The 19,396-nt window shown below is 40.7% G+C and overlaps 2 protein-coding genes across 3 annotated transcripts in view; both read right to left on the reverse strand.

Annotated features, from left to right (window-relative positions):
- LOC115136263 (glycine receptor subunit alpha-2-like) overlaps nucleotides 1-5,897 on the reverse strand; it is a 31,841-nt gene extending 25,944 nt beyond the window's left edge. The window contains 7 exon segments of the mRNA XM_065023635.1: nucleotides 1,096-1,254; nucleotides 1,972-2,186; nucleotides 2,680-2,817; nucleotides 3,017-3,099; nucleotides 3,312-3,696; nucleotides 4,597-4,724; nucleotides 5,643-5,897. Of these exon segments, the coding sequence (XP_064879707.1) occupies nucleotides 1,096-1,254; nucleotides 1,972-2,186; nucleotides 2,680-2,817; nucleotides 3,017-3,099; nucleotides 3,312-3,696; nucleotides 4,597-4,724; nucleotides 5,643-5,701 (1,167 nt within the window). The 5' untranslated portion in view covers nucleotides 5,702-5,897.
- An 8,893-nt stretch (nucleotides 5,898-14,790) lies between these two features.
- LOC115135731 (non-POU domain-containing octamer-binding protein) lies at nucleotides 14,791-18,878 on the reverse strand. Of its 2 annotated transcripts, none has more exons than XM_029670771.2 (10): nucleotides 18,789-18,878; nucleotides 18,002-18,128; nucleotides 17,717-17,910; nucleotides 17,110-17,411; nucleotides 16,906-17,001; nucleotides 16,549-16,745; nucleotides 16,121-16,308; nucleotides 15,848-15,878; nucleotides 15,383-15,489; nucleotides 14,791-15,180 (listed from the first exon to the last, which is right to left on the reverse strand). In XM_029670771.2, exons 2-10 carry the CDS (start codon nucleotides 18,126-18,128, stop codon nucleotides 15,076-15,078), a joined length of 1,347 nt encoding a protein of 448 aa, XP_029526631.1. In that variant the 5' UTR covers nucleotides 18,789-18,878; the 3' UTR covers nucleotides 14,791-15,075. The 2 variants fall into 2 exon arrangements, with proteins under 2 accessions (XP_029526631.1, XP_029526630.1); XM_029670770.2 differs by having other exon boundaries at nucleotides 14,985-15,183.
- Nucleotides 18,879-19,396: the final 518 nt, after the last annotated feature.

Consider the following 19,396-nt stretch of genomic DNA (forward strand, 5'->3'; position numbering starts at 1 on the left):
TATTTAATTTCCAATGTTTATTAAAAACATTAAAACATTTGCACAATGAGCACTTGTTGTCCCTCATGTTGTCAATGAGGTGGTCGGTTTTCAATTGGCTTACACTTATCACATGGTTTGTGCAGGCTGAAATATGGTGCGTTTGGATGCTATCAGAAACTTTAAGATTTGTAATGCGCATTCGTTGTTACACCCCTGTAATTACAGACTGCAATTACCACATGTTGTTATTACAGTGTAACTATGAATTATTACAATTAATTACAATACTTTACACTATTACACTATAATAAGGACTACTTGAAATGAAGTTTTACCAGAATTGTCATAATATTGTGGGCAGGCTTGCTCTGGAGCTACACACAAACTACTACCACAATTCAGTTAAATAATTCCTGACAAAAAAATGTTTTAGATCATTCTCTTTTGCGTTACTTGTTTACTTTCATATTTGTCTCATTATTTTGAGATGCAAAGGGAAACGGCAAGCTAAGCTGTTGTACAGAGCACATATAGACAGAAGAAGAAAGAAAAGGACTTGAATTTAGCACAGGCCAGTGGATCTGTGGATCTCCCAGCATGAGATACGACAGCCAGCTGAACTGTGTAGCTGCTGCATAACTGGGCTTAGATGGAATAGCCGGCGACAGCAGCCTGAGGGGGTGGGCTGCACAGGGGCTTGTACCAATGATTTATACACTAGATGACGGATAGGGGAGCACTGAGTTGAAGCCACCATGCCGCCACCTTGGCACTCCTCCATTGTTGTAAAAAAAAAACATCTGGGAAGCTATAGAAATGCATTTATTAATGTCTACATTTGTTTTTGCCAAATGTATTCTATTACAGACACCTAAATGCATACTTTTTTGTATAACTAACCTTACTGACACTCTACAACATTTAAATACTTTTTTGTCCTTGAAACATTTAATTGAAATACTGCACAATTCCATTCATTCCCATTCATTCCTATGGAGGATTGCTTTTACTGGGGAGTGCAAATATGGCTACCCAGTGGCGTCAAAGCCTCTCAATGGCCAATACATAGCATCAGCAATGCAATGTTTATATACATCATTGTACTGTACTCACAGTTCTCTGCCGCTGTTGTTCTTTGATCCTTTTCCTCAGTCTGAAGAACTCTTTGTGCTGCCGTGAAACAAAGTTTACTGCTGCATACTCCAGCAGTGCAGCGAACACAAAAAGAAGACACACAGCCATCCAGATATCAATGGCCTTCACATAAGACACCTACACAACCCACAAAATAAATTAATAATGGTTAGAATCACAACTTTAACATGCAGGTAAACAACATGGTGATGGTGCTCTTAGTATAGGAACGTTCCCACCACTGAAATAATGTGGGGAACTCCCGAGAGGCTCAGTGGTCTAAGGCATTGCATCGCAGTGCTAGCGGTGCCACTAGAGATCCTGGGTTCGAGTCCAGGCTCTGTCACAGCCGGCCGCGATCGGGAGACCCATGGGGCGGTGCACAATTGGCCCAGTGTTATCCGGGTTAGGGGAGGGTTTGGCCGGCAGGGATGTCTTTGTTCCATCGAGCACTAGTGACTCCTGTAGCGGGCTGGGCGCAGTGCACGCTGACATGGTCGCCAGGTGCACAGTGTTTCCTCCGACACATTGGTGTGGCTGGCTTCCGGGTTGAGTGGACTTTGTGTCAAGAAGCAGTGCGGCTTGGTTGGGTTGTGTTTCGGAGGACGCACGGCTCTCGACCTTCGCCTCTCCCGAGTCTGTACGGGAGTTGCAGCGATGAGACAAGACTGTAACTACCAATTGGATACCACGAAAAAGGGGTAAAAAATTAAATAAATAATGTGTGGATTGGGAATTACGTATAGAACTGGTAGCTTCTGAGTTAAAACATATTTTTAAATAAATGTTTATTGACTATATGTTGGTTGTCCAGACAAAACACCTGAGCAGAATACAATATCATTTCTCTCTGACCTTAGGCAGGGATGCCCTGGACCCAGAGCTTTGGGTTGTCATGGTGAGCACTGTGGTGATACCAAGGCCCACTCTAGCTGGGGCGGCATCCATGTTGATCCAGAAGGAGACCCAGGAGAGGATAACGGTTAGCAGGCTGGGGATGTACATCTGGATCAGGTAGTAGCCCATCTGTCTCTCCAGGTGGAACTTTACCTCAATGCAGGCAAATTTACCTGCCAGCATGCCAGATGGTTGGAGATGACATTTTTTATTTTATTTTTATTTCACCTTTATTTAACGAGGTAGGCCAGTTGAGAACAAGTTCTCATTTACAACTGCGACCTGTGACACTGTCATAAGGATTGGACCCTTTAAAAAAAATGTTTTGCCTAAAATGACATACCCATATCTAACTGCCTGTAGCTCAGGACCTAAAGCAAGGATATGCATTCTCTTGATACCATTTTAAAGCAAACACTTTGACGTTTGTGGAAATGTGAAATTAATGTAGGAGAATATAACACATTAGACCCCCCCCCCCCCCCCCCATCTTTGAAATGCAAGTGAAAGGCCAAAATGTATGTCTGTCCTGGAAATGTTCTTGTTACTTACAACCTCATGCTAATCACATTAGCCTACGTTAGCTCAATCGACCTGCGCGGGGACACCGATCCTGAAGAGGTTTTAAGCAAAGTGTGGCAATACCATTGGGAGTCCAGAATCTACCTGTGTTGTAGTGCTTGGTGCAGTAGCCCAAGTCTTTCTCCTCCTTCAACACAAACTGAGGAAGCATCAGGTCATCAGCCACCTGGACAGGGCCAATGTCCAGCCACTGGAAACACAGGTCATTCATGGTGTAGCCAACTAGAGCACAGAGGAGAAGAAGAGAGAACATGGGTTTCTTTTATTCATGGTATAGCCGGCGACAGAGAGAGTTTATTTATAAAGTTGTCAACAGCAAAAGCCTGTCTAGTCAAGTGTAGAGAATGGGGAAAAAGAGGCATCAGGGAGTGAAACTAGCCAAGTGCAAAGAATAGATAAAAAGAGGGAAAAGAAAACTCACAGCTTTCCAGCTGCATAGAGCACGTCTGAATGTCCATGGGGAAATTCATCAGATCCATGGGGCAGGACAGGATCAGAGTTAACCTGGCTCACAGAACCAGAAGCACATAGTGAGAAGATGAATCGAAGACAGGTATGGGGAGCTTTGTACAATCCAACATTACCTGTGGCTTCAAATTGAGTGTATAAAGTCAAAGATGTGAACTTTTGCTAATTATTGTTACTGATCACGTTATAACATTGTATTATTATCTATCATTATGAGGAGACACTACTGTTTTAGAGACACCGGTCACCTGATACTGTAGAGGACATTCCCATCTTGGAATATCCGCAGCAGTTTGTTGTCTGTGGTGACTTCGTGAAAGTTTGCCCCCTTTTCATTGGCAAAGAAAAGGTCAGGTTTCCAGATGGAGTCCAACATGGAAGGATCCAGGTCCAGAGAGTCATCAGGGTACTCCTTATAGGCCAGTCGCGGGTCATTCCATTGTTGACGTAGAAACACATTGAGACGATAATCCTATGGTAGTTATTGTATAAAAGAGACTATTAAATGGAGCGAACAGCCACTGTTTGGATGAAAGGTGGATGACGATAGTGAAAAGACCCTCACCATTGTGGTTTCTGTGATGGATCCAAAGCTGTTGATGAAGAGGTTAATGGTGACATTCACAGGAGGACCTGAAAAATCGTCCATAAGAAACTCAGCCATTCATATGTAATATATCTGTAATATAAATATAAATTCCATGTTTCACTTTATGCCGCTTTCTGAAACAGGCAGTGTTCTTAGCTTCAGATGTACAGTAAAATGCATTACTTATACATGTTAATTCATACATGTTTATTATCTCACTGAAAAGATGCAGCATCTGTGGTAAACACAAACTGATCAGAAAACATTTTCAGGTCTACAGTATCTAAATTGCAATGACATGAGGATTGTATTGTCTACCATTGCATAATTGAATAACAGCTTACATTCATATTGTGGCAAGTTGTCTTGTATTAGATTGAGTTATCACAAACAGACAGAATAAAATGGTGTTGTCATTTCCAATACACTCCCATTAGTGTATTGCATCTCTCAACTACTGACATCCTACATTTTTCATAATATAATTTCCTAAGAGGGTATAATTTATTAATTCTACTTGAGTTACATTAGTGTATTTATAGACATCAGCAGGGAGTTACCCTGCAAGGCATGTACTGGCATATTTCAGTGATGTGGAGCAAGCATGAAATATATATGACGAGATGTGACCCCTGAGAAATGAAGAGGAAGTATGTCAGAGGGAATCTGCTGGCTTCGCTGGCTGTGAAGAAACAAAATAAACTAGGCCTGTGGGTGAACATGCATTCAAAATGACACTTCTAACCAAAAACAAACACTCTTGAGTTATTCTGGGTTCAAGTACCACAATAAATAGAAAGTGGAAATATTTCTGATTTATGCCACATTGTGTCTTAGATTTATTCTGTAAAACTACTGTACTATACCCACCTGTTTAGGGTGTACTATACGGTAATGTGTATTACTGTACTGTGTAATCTACTGTACTATGTATTGCAATATACCTTTGAAGTTGGGTCTAATGCGGGCGTCATACCCAGATGTCCTTCCCATAAGTTTATCCAGAAAGTCAGATGGGGAAGGGGCCTTCCCTACCCTGCTAGGTAGCTTAATCTCCTTACAGGACCCAGGCCTGCCAGAGGGGAGGAGGAAACCGTGAGAGGAAAAGCAGGAGTGCTATTATCTGGAACTGATGGGCAACTACTGCTTCAGATGATGGCCATGATAAAGGGATTTGAGTCATACAGGTGAAGGTGAGGAGTTACACTCTGTATCTCAAGGGATTTTCTGCTCAAATATTTCTCAGAAAACATAAGGAAATAAGATATGCTCTTTTGTATTTGCCATCTTTTTGTGATGAACCACATGCACTAAAGTAATGTTGTTTTTGGTAATACAATTGTAATATTCATATAATTACAATTAAAAGGATGGTAGTTCAGTGGGAGTGATCGGTTATACATTATATTGAAATTAGAAACACGCAGGTCATGTAGCTTGCCCCTCCCTCTATGTAGACGGTTGTATATCTCATCCAATGGACAACATCCTCCAACATCCAACATCCACCAACATCCTCCTCTCCACTGTGTCTTTCCCAACATTCCAAGTCGTTTCTTTCCGTCTCTCAGCGGTTTACAAATCCTAGTTATTGGTAATTCCTTTTACAAAATGCAATGTAAAACATGCTGAGCTCGTCACCTCAATAAAATATATATGTTACATGTGTTCCTTAGGCACATTTAAATAACATGAACCTTTCAAATAACTATATTTCTCTGTAGGTAATTAGCCTGATTTTCATATAATTGGCAAAACATTGTAAATTCCCTATGGTTCAACAACTTCTCTCACTTCAAAAGTAGCTGATCTATATTTCTTCATTTTATTACACATTATAAATGTACACTGAAACAACATATTTCGTTTTTTTTAGTCTCTTCCTCAATTTGACTCAAAACAGCCAGAGGCATAGGCTATAATAACACAATAATAAGTACCTAAAGGCTTAGTAAGCCTAAGGTCAAGACAATAATTAGATGTGTCTTACCTGCCTTGTAGAAAGCAGACAGACGAGACCCATACCATCCATGGGACTAGTGAAAGCATTCTCTGCTTACAGAAATACACACAAAATAAAGGACAATTTTATTAAGTATTCAGAGGCATATAACTCAGTGAAGAGTCTGTGAACCTATGCAGAGAACCATGGTATTGCTCCGCTACCCAGACAAATCCTTATGGAGCCCTCTGATCCTCCCGCTCTCTGCAGGTGTAACATCCAAGATGATGCTTGTCTATAACTCAAGGTCTGGGGAAGTTTTGCTATATGAGAGTTTGTGTGGAAGAACACAAGCTTTATCTCTTTTCATGGCCACATGCATGCTGCAGGAATTACGTCAGGAATATTTAAAGAGACAGCAGCATTTTAGACTCTCTTTTCAGTGCACTTTTTGGGCCCAAAATACCTTGAGATTTCATTTAATGATGGCTTTAGACTTTGAGCACAGTTTGGATCCACACTATTATGATGGCATTTCATGTGGAATAAATCATCCCCCCCCCCACAAATAAAAACACATTCATAACAGAGAACATGGACATACATTCCCCAAATATATATGTATAGATACTTCCATTATTAAAATAGTAATTCATTTCAATAATTATTTAGTAAATAAATACTAATTGGTAAAAAGGATTTTGAAGTCTAGCATGATAAGAGGGGCACTCAAGGCAGTCAAATGCAATAATCAAAGGTACAAAGTTAAAGGAAATCAAATAAAAAAGGGCAAAGGGGGAAGATATTTTGCATATTTATTTCTTATGAAAAATGTTAGTTGTCTCAACTAGTTAATTAAACTCTCCCTCGAAGGGTTACATTTTCTGTTCACAGGTTAATCACTTCAGTATCTTTGAACACCTAGATAAATTACAACACCTATGTAGTAACCCCCCAAAAAAAATAAAAATAATAATAATATATATATTAAAAATAAAGGCACTTCCCTTTTACCACAAGTACAAACTTTTCTGATAAATACTTTGAGGGAAAATGTACATGATATGATTGTGTAGTTGTCTCACCTAGCTACAGTACCATAAGATTAATGCATTAATTGTAAGTCTCTCTGGATAAGAGCATCTGCTAAAATGTAACTCAGATTCATAGTAAAAGTCAGACATGAGGCGGCAATACATTTCACACAGTTTTTAAAAATAGTAATTATGCCTACGACTACCTTAGCAACAGGGATGTTATCTGCACATGTTGTCATAAGACCTTTCCCTCACATCTGTAAGACATTTCCCACCTTCCCACAAGAAGGTCTTTAAGAGCCAAAGTGTCAGCGGATGGGGAAAAATCATTACAATCATGAAGTACATTTTCTGCATGTAAAACCATTTCCAGTCCCATAGTGGCAGCCTTCTTTAGATCATAATGTATTCTGCAGAGCATACTGCAGACCTACTTTTCCAGTGAGTGGTTCTGTATGCTATAACCCGCACAGGTCAGGTACTCTCTGAGCAGGACTGCCTGTTCCCAGCCACTCCAAGGAGAGCCATGGCACTTTTACCAAGCCAGGAACAGTCTGTAGGAGCAGTGCAGGCAGGTTAGTAGTGATGGTTGAAATTTGGGAATGGCTCTTTTGATTAACTAAACGTTGTTTCAACATGGGTAACCCTGGCATAATATATTCCAAATTTGAGCTTGTGTAATTTAATTACCAACATTTCAACGATGCGAAACCGTGATGTCTTAATAAAGTACATTTCCTAGAAAACATGTATCAAAGTGCTAGACTATAGTGCTAACGTTCCATATCAGAACCAGATCCCCTAACTGAGAGGTCATATCTTTGGACATAATAATGCAAATGGTGGGATAATTCAAAATATTTTTTATTGCAGCCTTTAACATAATGAACTGCTCTGATCACACTGAAAAATAACCTCCACGTACCAGTATATTGTTAGTACTTTGTACACGTCACCTGTATTCCCGGGATGAACAATTTCACCTTGATCACAAAATGCAACATTTAAACTATAGATTGATTAGACAGGGTGAATATTACTATTCATTATCTTGAATAGAAAAGAAAAAACAGATGCATGTGATATAAATGACCAAAATATGAAAATATTCCAGCGACATGAAATGTAGATGTACAGAGTAGATGTGTCAGAGAGTCTCCCTTTTCTCTTCAAATGCATCATCATATTAGGGTCTGCCAAAGCCTGGCGATGACTGTGAAAGTTCAAAGCCTTCATGAGTAGTGACAGCGTACATCTCCCTGCATAGGCTCAGCCTCCCCAGAGGAGAGAAGACTGACTCAGTCATCGTGAATGTTGAAGAGCTTAGCCACTTCATTCAGATCGGCATGTTCCTCTCCATCTTTAATGATCTGCAAAGACAAGAATGCAAAGCAAATCAGTCTATATTTAACTCTGTTTTGATCTTCACTTTGGTGACACTAAGTGTTAGAACAAAGAAAATATTTATCCTCCGACATTTGTGACGGTTCTCACTTTCCTTGCGACGGGCATTCTGTTGAACACGTTTCACAGGATAATGCCTACCACCACTTTGTCTCGGAGATAGAAGTTCACTCCTTTCCCGTAGTCGTCCTTGGTATTGGAGGGGGTGCACGGGTGGAAGATGCTACAGGGCTACTGGTCATTTCCTCAGTCTCTCCCTGAACGGATTCCAGTTATTACAGCAATCAGAGGAAAGATGCTCAGTCTATGTCTTCAAATCAATTGTTTTGGGGGGATATTAAATATGTATTCTTGATTTGTAAAGTACACAGAGGTACCACAGAGCTAAGTGGTATCCCATAACACACTGCATTGTTTTTTAGCTTGTGCAAATTCACACAAAATAATGAAAAGGCATGCCTAATTATGAGTCACCTGTATTTGTTTGTGTCTGATTTCGAGGCTTGACACTTGCATACAAAATACCTCCAAAATAAAATGTTTCATTGTTACTGAGGTTTATGTCTTGTAAAACGACAGCGGACATTTTTTAAATTTGAATTTCATGCTTGTTTTATTATTTAAATGTTTTATTTATTTATTTAACCCTTATTTTACCAGGTAAGTTGACTGAGAACGCATTCTCATTTACAGCAACGACCTGGGTAATAGTTACAGAGGAGAGGATGGGGATGAATGAGCCAATTGGAAGCTGGGGATGATTAGGTGGCCATAATGGTATGAGGGTCAGATTTGGAATTTAGCCAGGACACTCGGGTTAACACCCCTACACTTATGATTAGTGCCATGGGATCGTCTCTTATCGGCTCTTAACCAACCATACTATTTTTAGTTTTAGTTTTTTGCATTGTTCGTAACTTGTTTGGTACATAATGTTGCTGCTACCGTCTCTTATGACCAAAAAGAGCTTCTGGACATCAGAACGGCGATTACTCACCTCAGATTAGACAAATAGTTTTTCTTCAATGAGTCGGACGGGAGCGATATTCAACTGACACCTGACCAGGTCCAGATCCCCGTCCTTCACTGGAGAAGGAAATTGATATTTTGCGGAAATGGATCATGGTGCCTTGTGATGATCAGGCGACAAGTGACTAATCTGCCTTTGCCGTCCCTCCTGCTAGCTAAAGTTCAATCGCTGGAAAACAAATGGGACGAACTCAAAGCACGTATATCCTACAAATGGAACATTAAAAACTGTAATATCTTATGTTTCACCGAGTCGTGGCTGAACGATGACATTAAGAACATGCAGCTGGCGGGTTATACAATCTATCGGCAGGATAGAAAAAGCAGCCTCGGGTAAGACACGGGGCGGGGTCTTTGCATATATGTAAATAACAGCTGGTGCACGATATCTAAGGAAGTCTCGAGGTTTAGCTCGCCTTAGGTAGAGTATCTCATGATAAACTGTACTATTTACCAAGAGAGTTTTCATCTATATTCTAAGTAGCTGTCTATTTACCACCACAAACCAATGCTGGCACTAAGACCACACTCGATGAGCTGTATAAGGCCATAAACAAACAGTAAAACGCTCATCCAGAGGAGGCGCTCCTAGTGGCCGGGGACTTTAATGCAGGGAAACTTAAATCCGTTTAACCTCATTTCTACCAGCATGTTAAATGTGCATCCAGAGGGGAAAAAAACTAAACCACCTTTACTCCACACACAGAGATGCGTACAAAGCTCTCCCTCACCCTCTATTTGGCAAATCTGACCATTATTCTGTCCTCCTGATTCTTGCTTACAAGCGAAAAACGAAAGCAGAAAGCACCAGTAGAAACAGATGCTAAGCTAGAGGACTGTTTTGCTAGCACAGACTGGAATATGTTGCAGGATTCTTCCAATGGCATTGAGGAGTACACCACATCAGTTACTGGCTTCATCAATAAGTGCAATGACGTATGTACGTACGGTCACTGTGAAGCCATGGATTGCAGGCAACATCCACACTGAGCTAAAGGGTAGAGCTGACGTTTATAAGGAACAGGACTCTAACCCGGAAGCTTATAAGAAATCCCGCTATGCCCTCCGACGAACCATCAAACAGGCAAAGCGTCAATACAGGACTAAGATTGAATTGTATTACACCTGCTCCGACCTGGTCTGATATGGCAGGGTTTGCAAACTATTATAACTACTAACTACAAACTACAAAGGGAAGCACAGCTGTGAGCTGCCCAGTGACACAACACTACCAGACAAGCTACAGCATATTACTTCTATGCTCGCTTCGAGGCAACTAACACTGAAACGTGCATGAGAGCATCAGCTGTTCCAGACGACTGTGTGATCACGCTCTCCGTAGCCGATGTGAGTAAGACCTTTAAACAGGTCAACATTCAGAAGGCCGCAGGGCTAGACAGACTCCGAGCATGCGCTGACCAACTGGCAAGTGTCTTCACTGACATTTTCAACCTGTCCCTGACTGAGTCTGTAATACCAACATGTTTCAAGCAGACCAACATAGTCCCTGTGCCCAAGAACACAAAGGTAACCTGCCTAAATGACTACTGACCCGTAGCACTCACATCTGTAGCCATGAAGTGCTTTGAAAGGCTAGTCATGGCTCACATCAACACCATTATCCCAGAAACCCTAGACCCACTCCAATGTGCCTACTGCCCCAATAGAGCCACAGATGATGCAATCTCTATTGCACTCAATACTGCCCTTTTCTTCCTGGACAAAAGGAACACCTATGTGAGAATGCTATTCATTGACCACAGCTCAGTGTTCAACACCATAGTGACCTCAAAGCTCATCACTAAGCTAAGGACCCTGGGACTAAACCCCTCCCTCTGCAACTGGATCATGTACCTCCTGACGGGCCGCCCGAAGGTGGTAAGGGTAGGTAACAACACATCCGCCTCGCAGATCCTCCTATTGTACTCCCTGTTCACTCAAGACTGCATGGTCAAGCATGACTCCAACACCATCATCAAGTTTGCCGATGACACAACAATGGTAGGCCTGATCACCGACAACGATGAGACAGTCTATAGGGAGGAGGTCAGTGACCTGGCCGTGTGGTGCCAGGACAACAACCTGATCAAGACAAATGAGATGATTGTGGACTACAGGAAAAGGAAGACCAAGCACGCCTCCATTCTCATTGATGGGGCTGTAGGAGAGCAGGTTGAGAGCTTCAAGTTCTTTGGTGTCCACATCACTAACAAACTAAAATGGTTCAAACACACTAAGACAGTCATGAAGAGGGCAAAAAAAAGCCTATTCCCCTCAGGAGACTGAAAAGATTTGGCATGGTTCCTCAGATCCTCAAAAGGTTCTACAGCTGCACCATCGAGAGCATCTTGACTGGTTCCATCACTGCCTGGTATGGCAACTGCTCGGGCTCCGACCACAACGCACTACAGAGGGTAATGCGTATGGCCCAGGACATCACTGGAGCCAAGCTTCCTGCCATCCAGGACCTCTATACCAGGCGGTGTCAGAGAAAGCCCCTAAAAATTGTTAGACTACAGCCACCCTAGTCATAGACTGTTCTCTCTGCTACCGCACTTCAAGCGGTGCCGGAGCGCCGTGTCTAGGTCCAAAAGGCTTCTTAACAGCTTCTATCCCCAAGTCATAAGACTCCTGAACAGCTGATCAAAGGGCTACCCAGACCCATTTTTTACACTGCTGCTACTCTCTGTTTAATATCTATATATATGCATAGTTACTTTAACTCTACCTACATGTCCACTACTGTTCAAAAGTTTGGGGTCACTACGAAATGTCCTTGAGAGCTCCTCTGTCCAGTGTCTGTGTTATTTTGCCCATCCTAATCTTTTCTTTTTATTGACCAGTCTGAGATATGGTGTTTTCTTTGCAACGCTGCCTAGAATGCCAGCATTCCGGAGTCGCCTCTCCACTGTTGACGTTGAGACTGGTGTTTTGCGGGTACTATTTAATGTAACTGCCAGTTGAAGACTTGTGAGGCGTCTGTTTCTCAAACTAGACACTCTAATGTACTTGTCCTCTTACTCAGTTGTACACCGGGGCCTCCCACTCCTCTTTCTATTCTGGTTTGAGCCAGTTTGCGCTGTTCTGTGAAGGGAGTAGTACACAGCGTTGTACAAGATCTTCAGTTTCTTCACAATTTCTCGCATGGAATAGCCTTCATTTCTCAGAACAAGAATAGACTGATGAGTTTCAATAGAAAGATCTTTGTTTCTGGCCATTTTGAACCTGTAATCGAACCCACAAATGCTGATGCTCCAGATACTCAACTAGTCTAAAGAAGGCCCGTTTTATTGCTTCTTTAATCAGCACAAGAGTTTTCAGCTGTGCTAACATAATTGCAAAAGGGTTTTCTAACGATAAATTAGCCTTTTAAAATGATAAACTTGGATTAGCTAACACAACGTGCCATTGAAACACAGGAGTGATGTTGCTGATTATGGGCCTCTGTATGCCTATGTAGATATTCCATTTAAAAAAATGTGCAGTTTCAGGCTACAATAGTCATTTACAACATTAACAATGTCTACACTGTATTTCTGATAAATTTTGATATTATTTTAATGAACAAAAAAGAGCTTTTAGCTCCAAAACAAAGACATTTCTAAGTGACCCCAAACTTTTAATGGTAATATAGATATTCCCTCAATTACCTCGACTAACTGGTATATAGCCTTGCTATTGTTATTTTCAGCTGCTGTTAAATTATTTGTTACTTTTATTTTATATTTTTTACTTATCTATTTTTTACTTAACACTTATTTTTCTTAAAACTGCATTGTTGGTTAAAGGCTTGTAAGCATTTCACTGTAAGGTCTACACCTGTTGTATTCGGCGCATGTGACAAATAAAATCTGATTTGATTTGGGTGAGAAAAAAATATATTGAATCCATTTTGAATTTAGGCTGTAACACCAAAATGTGGATTAAGTCAATGGGTATGAATACTTTCGTAAGGCTAAACTTCACGTCAGTTGCATGTTCTACCTCTTTCCCTTTAGGTACGTTGGACATTTTATCTACTACATCAAAATGTCTTTGATTGGTGGTGGTCAAAACCTATTTCCTGCACTTGAAATGGACAGAATAAGGTAGCCTTTCATTCCACCGTCAAATACGCAAATTAAAATGTAGGCTATAGATTTTGGGTTGAATGTGATTATTTGAGTTTTATATCCCCCTTTTATCTGTTTATACAATCTCTTTCAGATATTTTCCTGCAAGCTGACATTTTAATTCAGCAGCATCTTAGAGATCCTAGTATTATCCCCTGGTGCTTTTGAAGTGACACTTGGTGAGCTAGTCTTGTTGTCCTTGAAGTGTCTTACTTTAAATGTATTGTTTCGATGGTAACACTAAGTTATCTCAAATCAAGTGAATATTGGTGTACCATTTATTCAATTTTCTCTAAAGATACACCAGTGTGGTCCAAGCTTGAATCAGGATACATCCCTACTTCAAAGACGTTTCTGAGATCCTGGATGTTAACTTTGGAGTTGAAACATACAAATTCTTATAAAACTACACATCAAGCTAACCAGCTACTCCTGAGATCTATGGACTGTCTCATGGCGAAATGAAGGTCAAGCTAACCAGCTACTCCTGAGATCTATGGGACAGTCTCGTGGCTAAATGGTCTGCTCTAAAAACAGCATGCTCTGGGTCCAGGCCTGATGTCCAGTCACGTCACATTCTTGCTGCCTCTGGAAATACAGAATACCTCAAAGCTCGCATTGTTTCGCTTAATGGCCAACTATTAAAGAGAAATCTAAACAGACCTGAAAAATGTCAAAACATTTCCGCTATTGTTTTGATCTGCAAATAAATGGTAAGAGCAGGTTGTCAATGTGGTAAGTTGTAGACTGCAGTGGAGACTGATGAGTGGAGAATGGCTCATAATAATGGCTGGAACGGCAAACTCATGGAAACCATGTATTTGATACCGATCCACTAATTCTGCTCCAGCCATTATCACGAGCCCGTCCTCCCCAATTAAGGTGCCACCAACCTCCTGTGGTAGACTGGCAAAAAAAACAGTTGATGTTTGTTGGACAAACACTTGAGTTCAATGTTTAAATGGCCATAGAGTTAAAAGCCCTATTTTACTGTACACCAGTTTGTACAGTATATTAGACAAGAGTAACAATGTTATTTTATAAGACAAATATATCTTTATACTATTTTTATTCCATCTCATTTTCACTGAGAAGCGTAGCAGTGTTTTGAAGTATACTGAACATAAATATGAATGCAACATGCAACAATTTCAAATATCTTACTGAGTTACAGTTCATAGAAGGAAATCAGGATTTTACATGATCGGGCAGGGGCGCAGCTATGGGTAGGCATGGGAGGGCATAGGCCCACCCATTGAGGAGCCAGGCCCAGCCAATACTGTTGTGAATCGATATTCTAGTTTTGTCCTTTTAGTGCACCTGTAACCCCCCCCCCCCCCCCGCTTACCCACGTTGAAATGCTTGGAATGTTCTTCCTGTGAAACGCATTAAACAATGCCCCCGTTAATTTCTACTCCCATCTCATGTCCTGTCCTTATATTAGTTGTTTAAGCAATACATTGTGCCATACAACAAATACGAATGAGTTTTCCCCCACAAAAGGGCTTTATTACAGACCAAAATACTCCTGACTCCTTCGCTGAACCAGCCTTTTGAAGGAAAGGATTACATTCTAACACGGTTAACTCACAAATAAAACACATGAAAAAGTACCAAGGAATTACAATTTTATTTAAAACTGTCCAGAAAGGCTTATTGAGAGAGAATGAGTGACACATTTACTATTGCTATATAAAACATTGCTTTGAGGAATAAAATAAAAAAAGTCTATACAGAATCAGTATTCATCTGAAATACGAAAATGCCAACTCGTGATGCTATTTTAAAACAAAAACATTCTGAATATTTTCCATGCAATTTTCACAGTACATAACATACCATGTATGAATTTTTAAATATAGTACAGTTTCAAAAGTTTAAAAAATGTAATTGACCATTTTAGAATCTGCGACGCTTGTTGGCACCAAAGTCCGCAGGGCCTTGGCCAGGGACTCTTGGGAACACAGGCTGGCCTCCTACGGGCATGTTGTTGTTTCCTGCCCCCTGCTGGGAGAAAACAGAAAAGACACGCAAGATGAGTGATAATGACAAATGAAAAAGTCTTATTTACATGAGATTTACAAGATTAACAAAGAGGTGAAATGATCAAATACATATTTGGTTACCCTATCCCTGTTGGCACAATAAATGTGTTGATCTTGGTATGTAAATATATTGTTTGTTAGTCTAAAATGTCTAACATTACCATTAAAGGGGGGTTCTCAGCAGGTATGTTGGCAGCTCCAGGGATGGGCACGCTGGGGTTTCCTTCACCAGCACCCATCGAGTTTCTGTTAATTCCTTGACCTACACCTACACCAAACCAAAAAACAGACAGCACATCAGCAAACCAATACAATACAGTGGGGTCAGGAATGATTGGATCCCTTGATTAAGACTAGAAAAAAATAATTAAAAAATACTGAGCTATATTGTATGCTAAAAATAAAATACAAAATATATTTTATCCTAATGCAATTGCTCAGCAAAAGAGGTTGCAAGAAGTCTTTTTTTTTTCTAAAAAAGATGGGGTTCATAAGAACACATTGGGAGGGATCTAAGACGTATCAAGGGATCCAATAATTCCGGACCCCACTGTATATACTAGATAACATGGTGACCATCACCCTTGACAGCTCAGTGAAGATCTGAAAGCTAATGTAAACCTTACCTTGCATGTGCATCCGCATCTCCTGCTCCCGCTAAGAAAAATGATAACGCATTAAAAAAATGCTTTCTTTAATCAGATAGATTAAACAATAGACAGCTTAGAATAAGCAACCAAAAATGTTTTAGTGAATAATGGTCCCTTTTCCAATTGCTTTACCACAAACACAATTGCAAAGGTGCTTAGAAACATTTAGGCAACTTCCATTTGAGTATAGAGGAATAATGATAGATATATATATATTTTTGAAACCAGTCTCAAATAGCGATGACTCACATTTCCAGGGAAGTTCCCCTTGAAGCCCTCCTGCTGCCGCCTCATCATCTCCTCACTGTGCATCCTCATCTCCTCCTCCCTCCTGCGACGTTCCTCTTCCTGACGCAGCTCCATCTGCTTCCTCTTCTGCATCTCCTGGTTATGGAGCTCCTCCATTCTCCTCAGCTCCTCTTGACGCCTCAGCAGGTCTGTAATGAGATTAACACCCCATTTGTTTGTAACCTAGTCAAAAGACCTACACCATATGAATCAATTACCAACAGGATTGGATTTAAGTGGTGTATGACATTGACATCTGGGCTAAATCTGGGGTAGGACACTTCAAGAAATACATACATTTCTCCATAAGACACCCTGTTTTGTGTTTATTAGTGTCCTTAACCTTGGACTGATAAGGTGTCTGTAGAGTGGACCCAGACCATACATACCTTGTCTCATCAAGATAACCTGGTGCTCATGTCTAGCTGCCTCCATCTCTTGCTCCAGCTTCTCATGAGCCTCCTTGATGTTCCTGTCCACCTGCTCATACTGTTGCTTCTCCATCTCCATCAGGGCCTTCCAGCGCATGGCATACTCATACTCAAATGTCCCTGGCTGAGCAAATCTCGGTGGCTGCTCCCGCTCCCTGGCAGAGAGATTTTACACAAGAAAACCAGATCAATATGCAACACTTTGTCATGGATTGTACCTCTTTTCAGCAGCATGGTGCAAGATTGTTCTATGCACAGTTCTGACCAATGTATTTGGAGAAAGTATGCCAAAACCCCAAAACTATGATTACTCACTTGTGAAACACTTGGTTTTTGTTTACAATCCTCTCTGGCAGTCCCTCATCCTCATCAAACTGCTCCATTGGCTCAACTGTCACTGGCCTGGGGAATCTGAAAAGCGTAAAACAATCAGCATTACCTCTCCCATTTTGAAAACATTACAACAGAATGCATTTGAAACATCACATGTCTTCATTTTATTTACAGCCTGATACTTACGCAGTCAATAGAAAGGCCCCATCTGCACACCTATCCAGAGCCTTCCTTGCTGCAGGCTTGGCTGTGTATTCCACAATCCCTTTTCCTGTGGGTCTCCCTCTATCATCTACTATGACTATGGCCCTTTCAATCTGGCCAAAGACAGAGAAAGCCTCTTCCAGGAGCTCATTGGAAATGAACTGTGGCAAATTCCTCACAGTTAGGGCAGCACCATGTGTTGCAAATCGCACGCGCAACTGTCTGCCTCTGAATGAAGTGTCATCAAGCTCGGCTTTAGCAATCTCAGCCACTGTTTTTGTCTCCTGTTGGTAGAAAAGTACAAAATAAGAACATTTAGAAAGTAGTCACACGTGAATGCTTTCCCATTCATTTAAGATTGAGGAATATAACTTCTATCCATTGAACATGCTACCGTGACAGAGTGGAAATTAAGCCCAAACCAGAGTGCAAACCTACGACCCTCCCCACTGTAACAAAAACTGAAGAGGCACTGTCAATACAACTGACCCAGAAAGCTAAGGCAATTCTGAATCGGGGGTGACGGTAGTTCTACATCTCAGGAAGGCAGTAGTGATGCACTCGGTCATCCGCTACACTAACTACTTACCAGTCTAATGAATCCAAACCCCCGGTCCTTGTTGATGAAAATCTCAGCTGCCTTGCCATACTTGGAAAACAACTTCTCCACCTCTGCCTCTGTAACACCAGTTGGTAAATTTCCCACAAACAGACGGCTGCGCTGAGTGTAAGTCTTCTCTCCAGGTTTCCTGAAGTTTTGTAGATCTATGGTTATCCCTGCATCTAAAGAGAAGAAAATATTAGAGTCATCTAATACTGGATGATTTAATTTCTTTCCAATACAGGGCTCAGGAGTCAATGAAACCTATCTTACTTGGGCTCTCCTGCTCATCTGCATACTGTCCATTGCTGTTGACTCCAGGATTTTTCTGGTTTTCAAACTGGTGTCTAGATGGGCCATGATACTGCTGTTCTCCACGGGGGCCCTGGTTTCCTTGCATCTAATTAAAAGGACAGTCATTAACAGAGTCACTACATTGATTTTTTTTATAGTTAACACCATCGGGCAAAAAAAAATGCATGAGGATACACGAGATGTCAAAGCCAGAGGAAGGCTAAAGCTAACGTTAAGCTGGCTAGCAACGTGTTTCGTTATAACGTTAGCTATAACAGATCATTTCAGTCTAAAACACATGTTGGCTAACGTTTAACAAGCAAATCGTATATGGTAACGAGTGGCGTTGAGAGTTACCATTGGCTAGGTAACTAAATGTAATATACAGTAGCTAAATCTGTAGAGTAACTGTAGAGTAACGTAATCAAAATGTGAAAGCCACCGTCTTTGTTTGCTAGCTAGTATAGCTAGCGAACTAGTTCAAGACGGGTAGTGGCAGCTAGCAAACCAATATCGATTGTTCAACAATCTGTTAGTTAGCGAACGAATTAAAACATGTTAGTTAACTGTTAGCTACTTATGTGAAGCTGGCTAGTAATTTCGCTACTTACCTAAGCTAACCTCCTCACCACTAAGCTAACATAGCTAACTAGCACAACCGTTTTGTTCCTAGCAAATGTATGTAACATATTGCAAGTTAGCTAATATAAGCAACTTCTCAGATGAAAGCAAACATGTTGCATATTCAACTAATACGTTTTCATACCTTCACAAAATAAATGTTTGGGGATTCCAACACACGTAGAAGGGGAAATCGCTCTTTACAAAGAGCATATAATGGATTTCACAAACAACCTATTGATTCCACTTGAGGAAGCAGATTGGCTGACTGGGAGAAGGCGGATGTAGTGTAGACATGCAGTGATTGGAAGAATTCCCGTCAATTATCTAGAGAATAGTAAATCTAACAATCTAATTGGTACATATTCTATTTGGACCATTCTTTGATTTTTGTCAGAGATCTGAAATAATGACTATTGAAATTAGATTAATTGAACGGTTTTGGAACCTCTGACCCTGGCTATTTGATTGGTAAACTCTTGGGTACACTCGCAATGGCTGCCTGGTATTATGATGCAATAATTTCCATGTAATGTAGAATATTCCTTCGGATAATGTTAACTGATGTGGATCATGCAATTTAATGTACTTTTTGCAACGTCAATTGCGTTGAATCAACAAATCACAACACATGTTGATGGATACACTTCCTGCTTATACTTATTTTACTTCCTGCTTTGCTCCATAGTACCACAGTATGAGTGGTAGTCAAACAGGGAAATGGTTTCAATCTTTTTTTCTTTCTTTTTTAAA

Source organism: Oncorhynchus nerka, linkage group LG10 (assembly GCF_034236695.1).
Source record: "Oncorhynchus nerka isolate Pitt River linkage group LG10, Oner_Uvic_2.0, whole genome shotgun sequence".
In the NCBI taxonomy this organism is placed as follows: Eukaryota; Metazoa; Chordata; class Actinopteri; order Salmoniformes; family Salmonidae; genus Oncorhynchus; species Oncorhynchus nerka.

What these genes read in the sequence shown, in the direction of transcription:
- LOC115135731 (XM_029670770.2), bottom strand. Translation starts at nt 18,128, where the DNA reads ATGCAAGGAAACCAGGGCCCCCGTGGAGAACAGCAGTATCATGGCCCA. An exon ending in GGTTATCTTGATGAGACAAG is followed by an intron (nt 16,309 to 16,548) that starts GTATGTATGGTC and finishes ATCTCATTACAG; the next exon opens with ACCTGCTGAGGCGTCAAGAG. An exon ending in AGGGGAACTTCCCTGGAAAT is followed by an intron (nt 15,879 to 16,120) that starts GTGAGTCATCGC and finishes CATTTTTCTTAG; the next exon opens with CGGGAGCAGGAGATGCGGAT.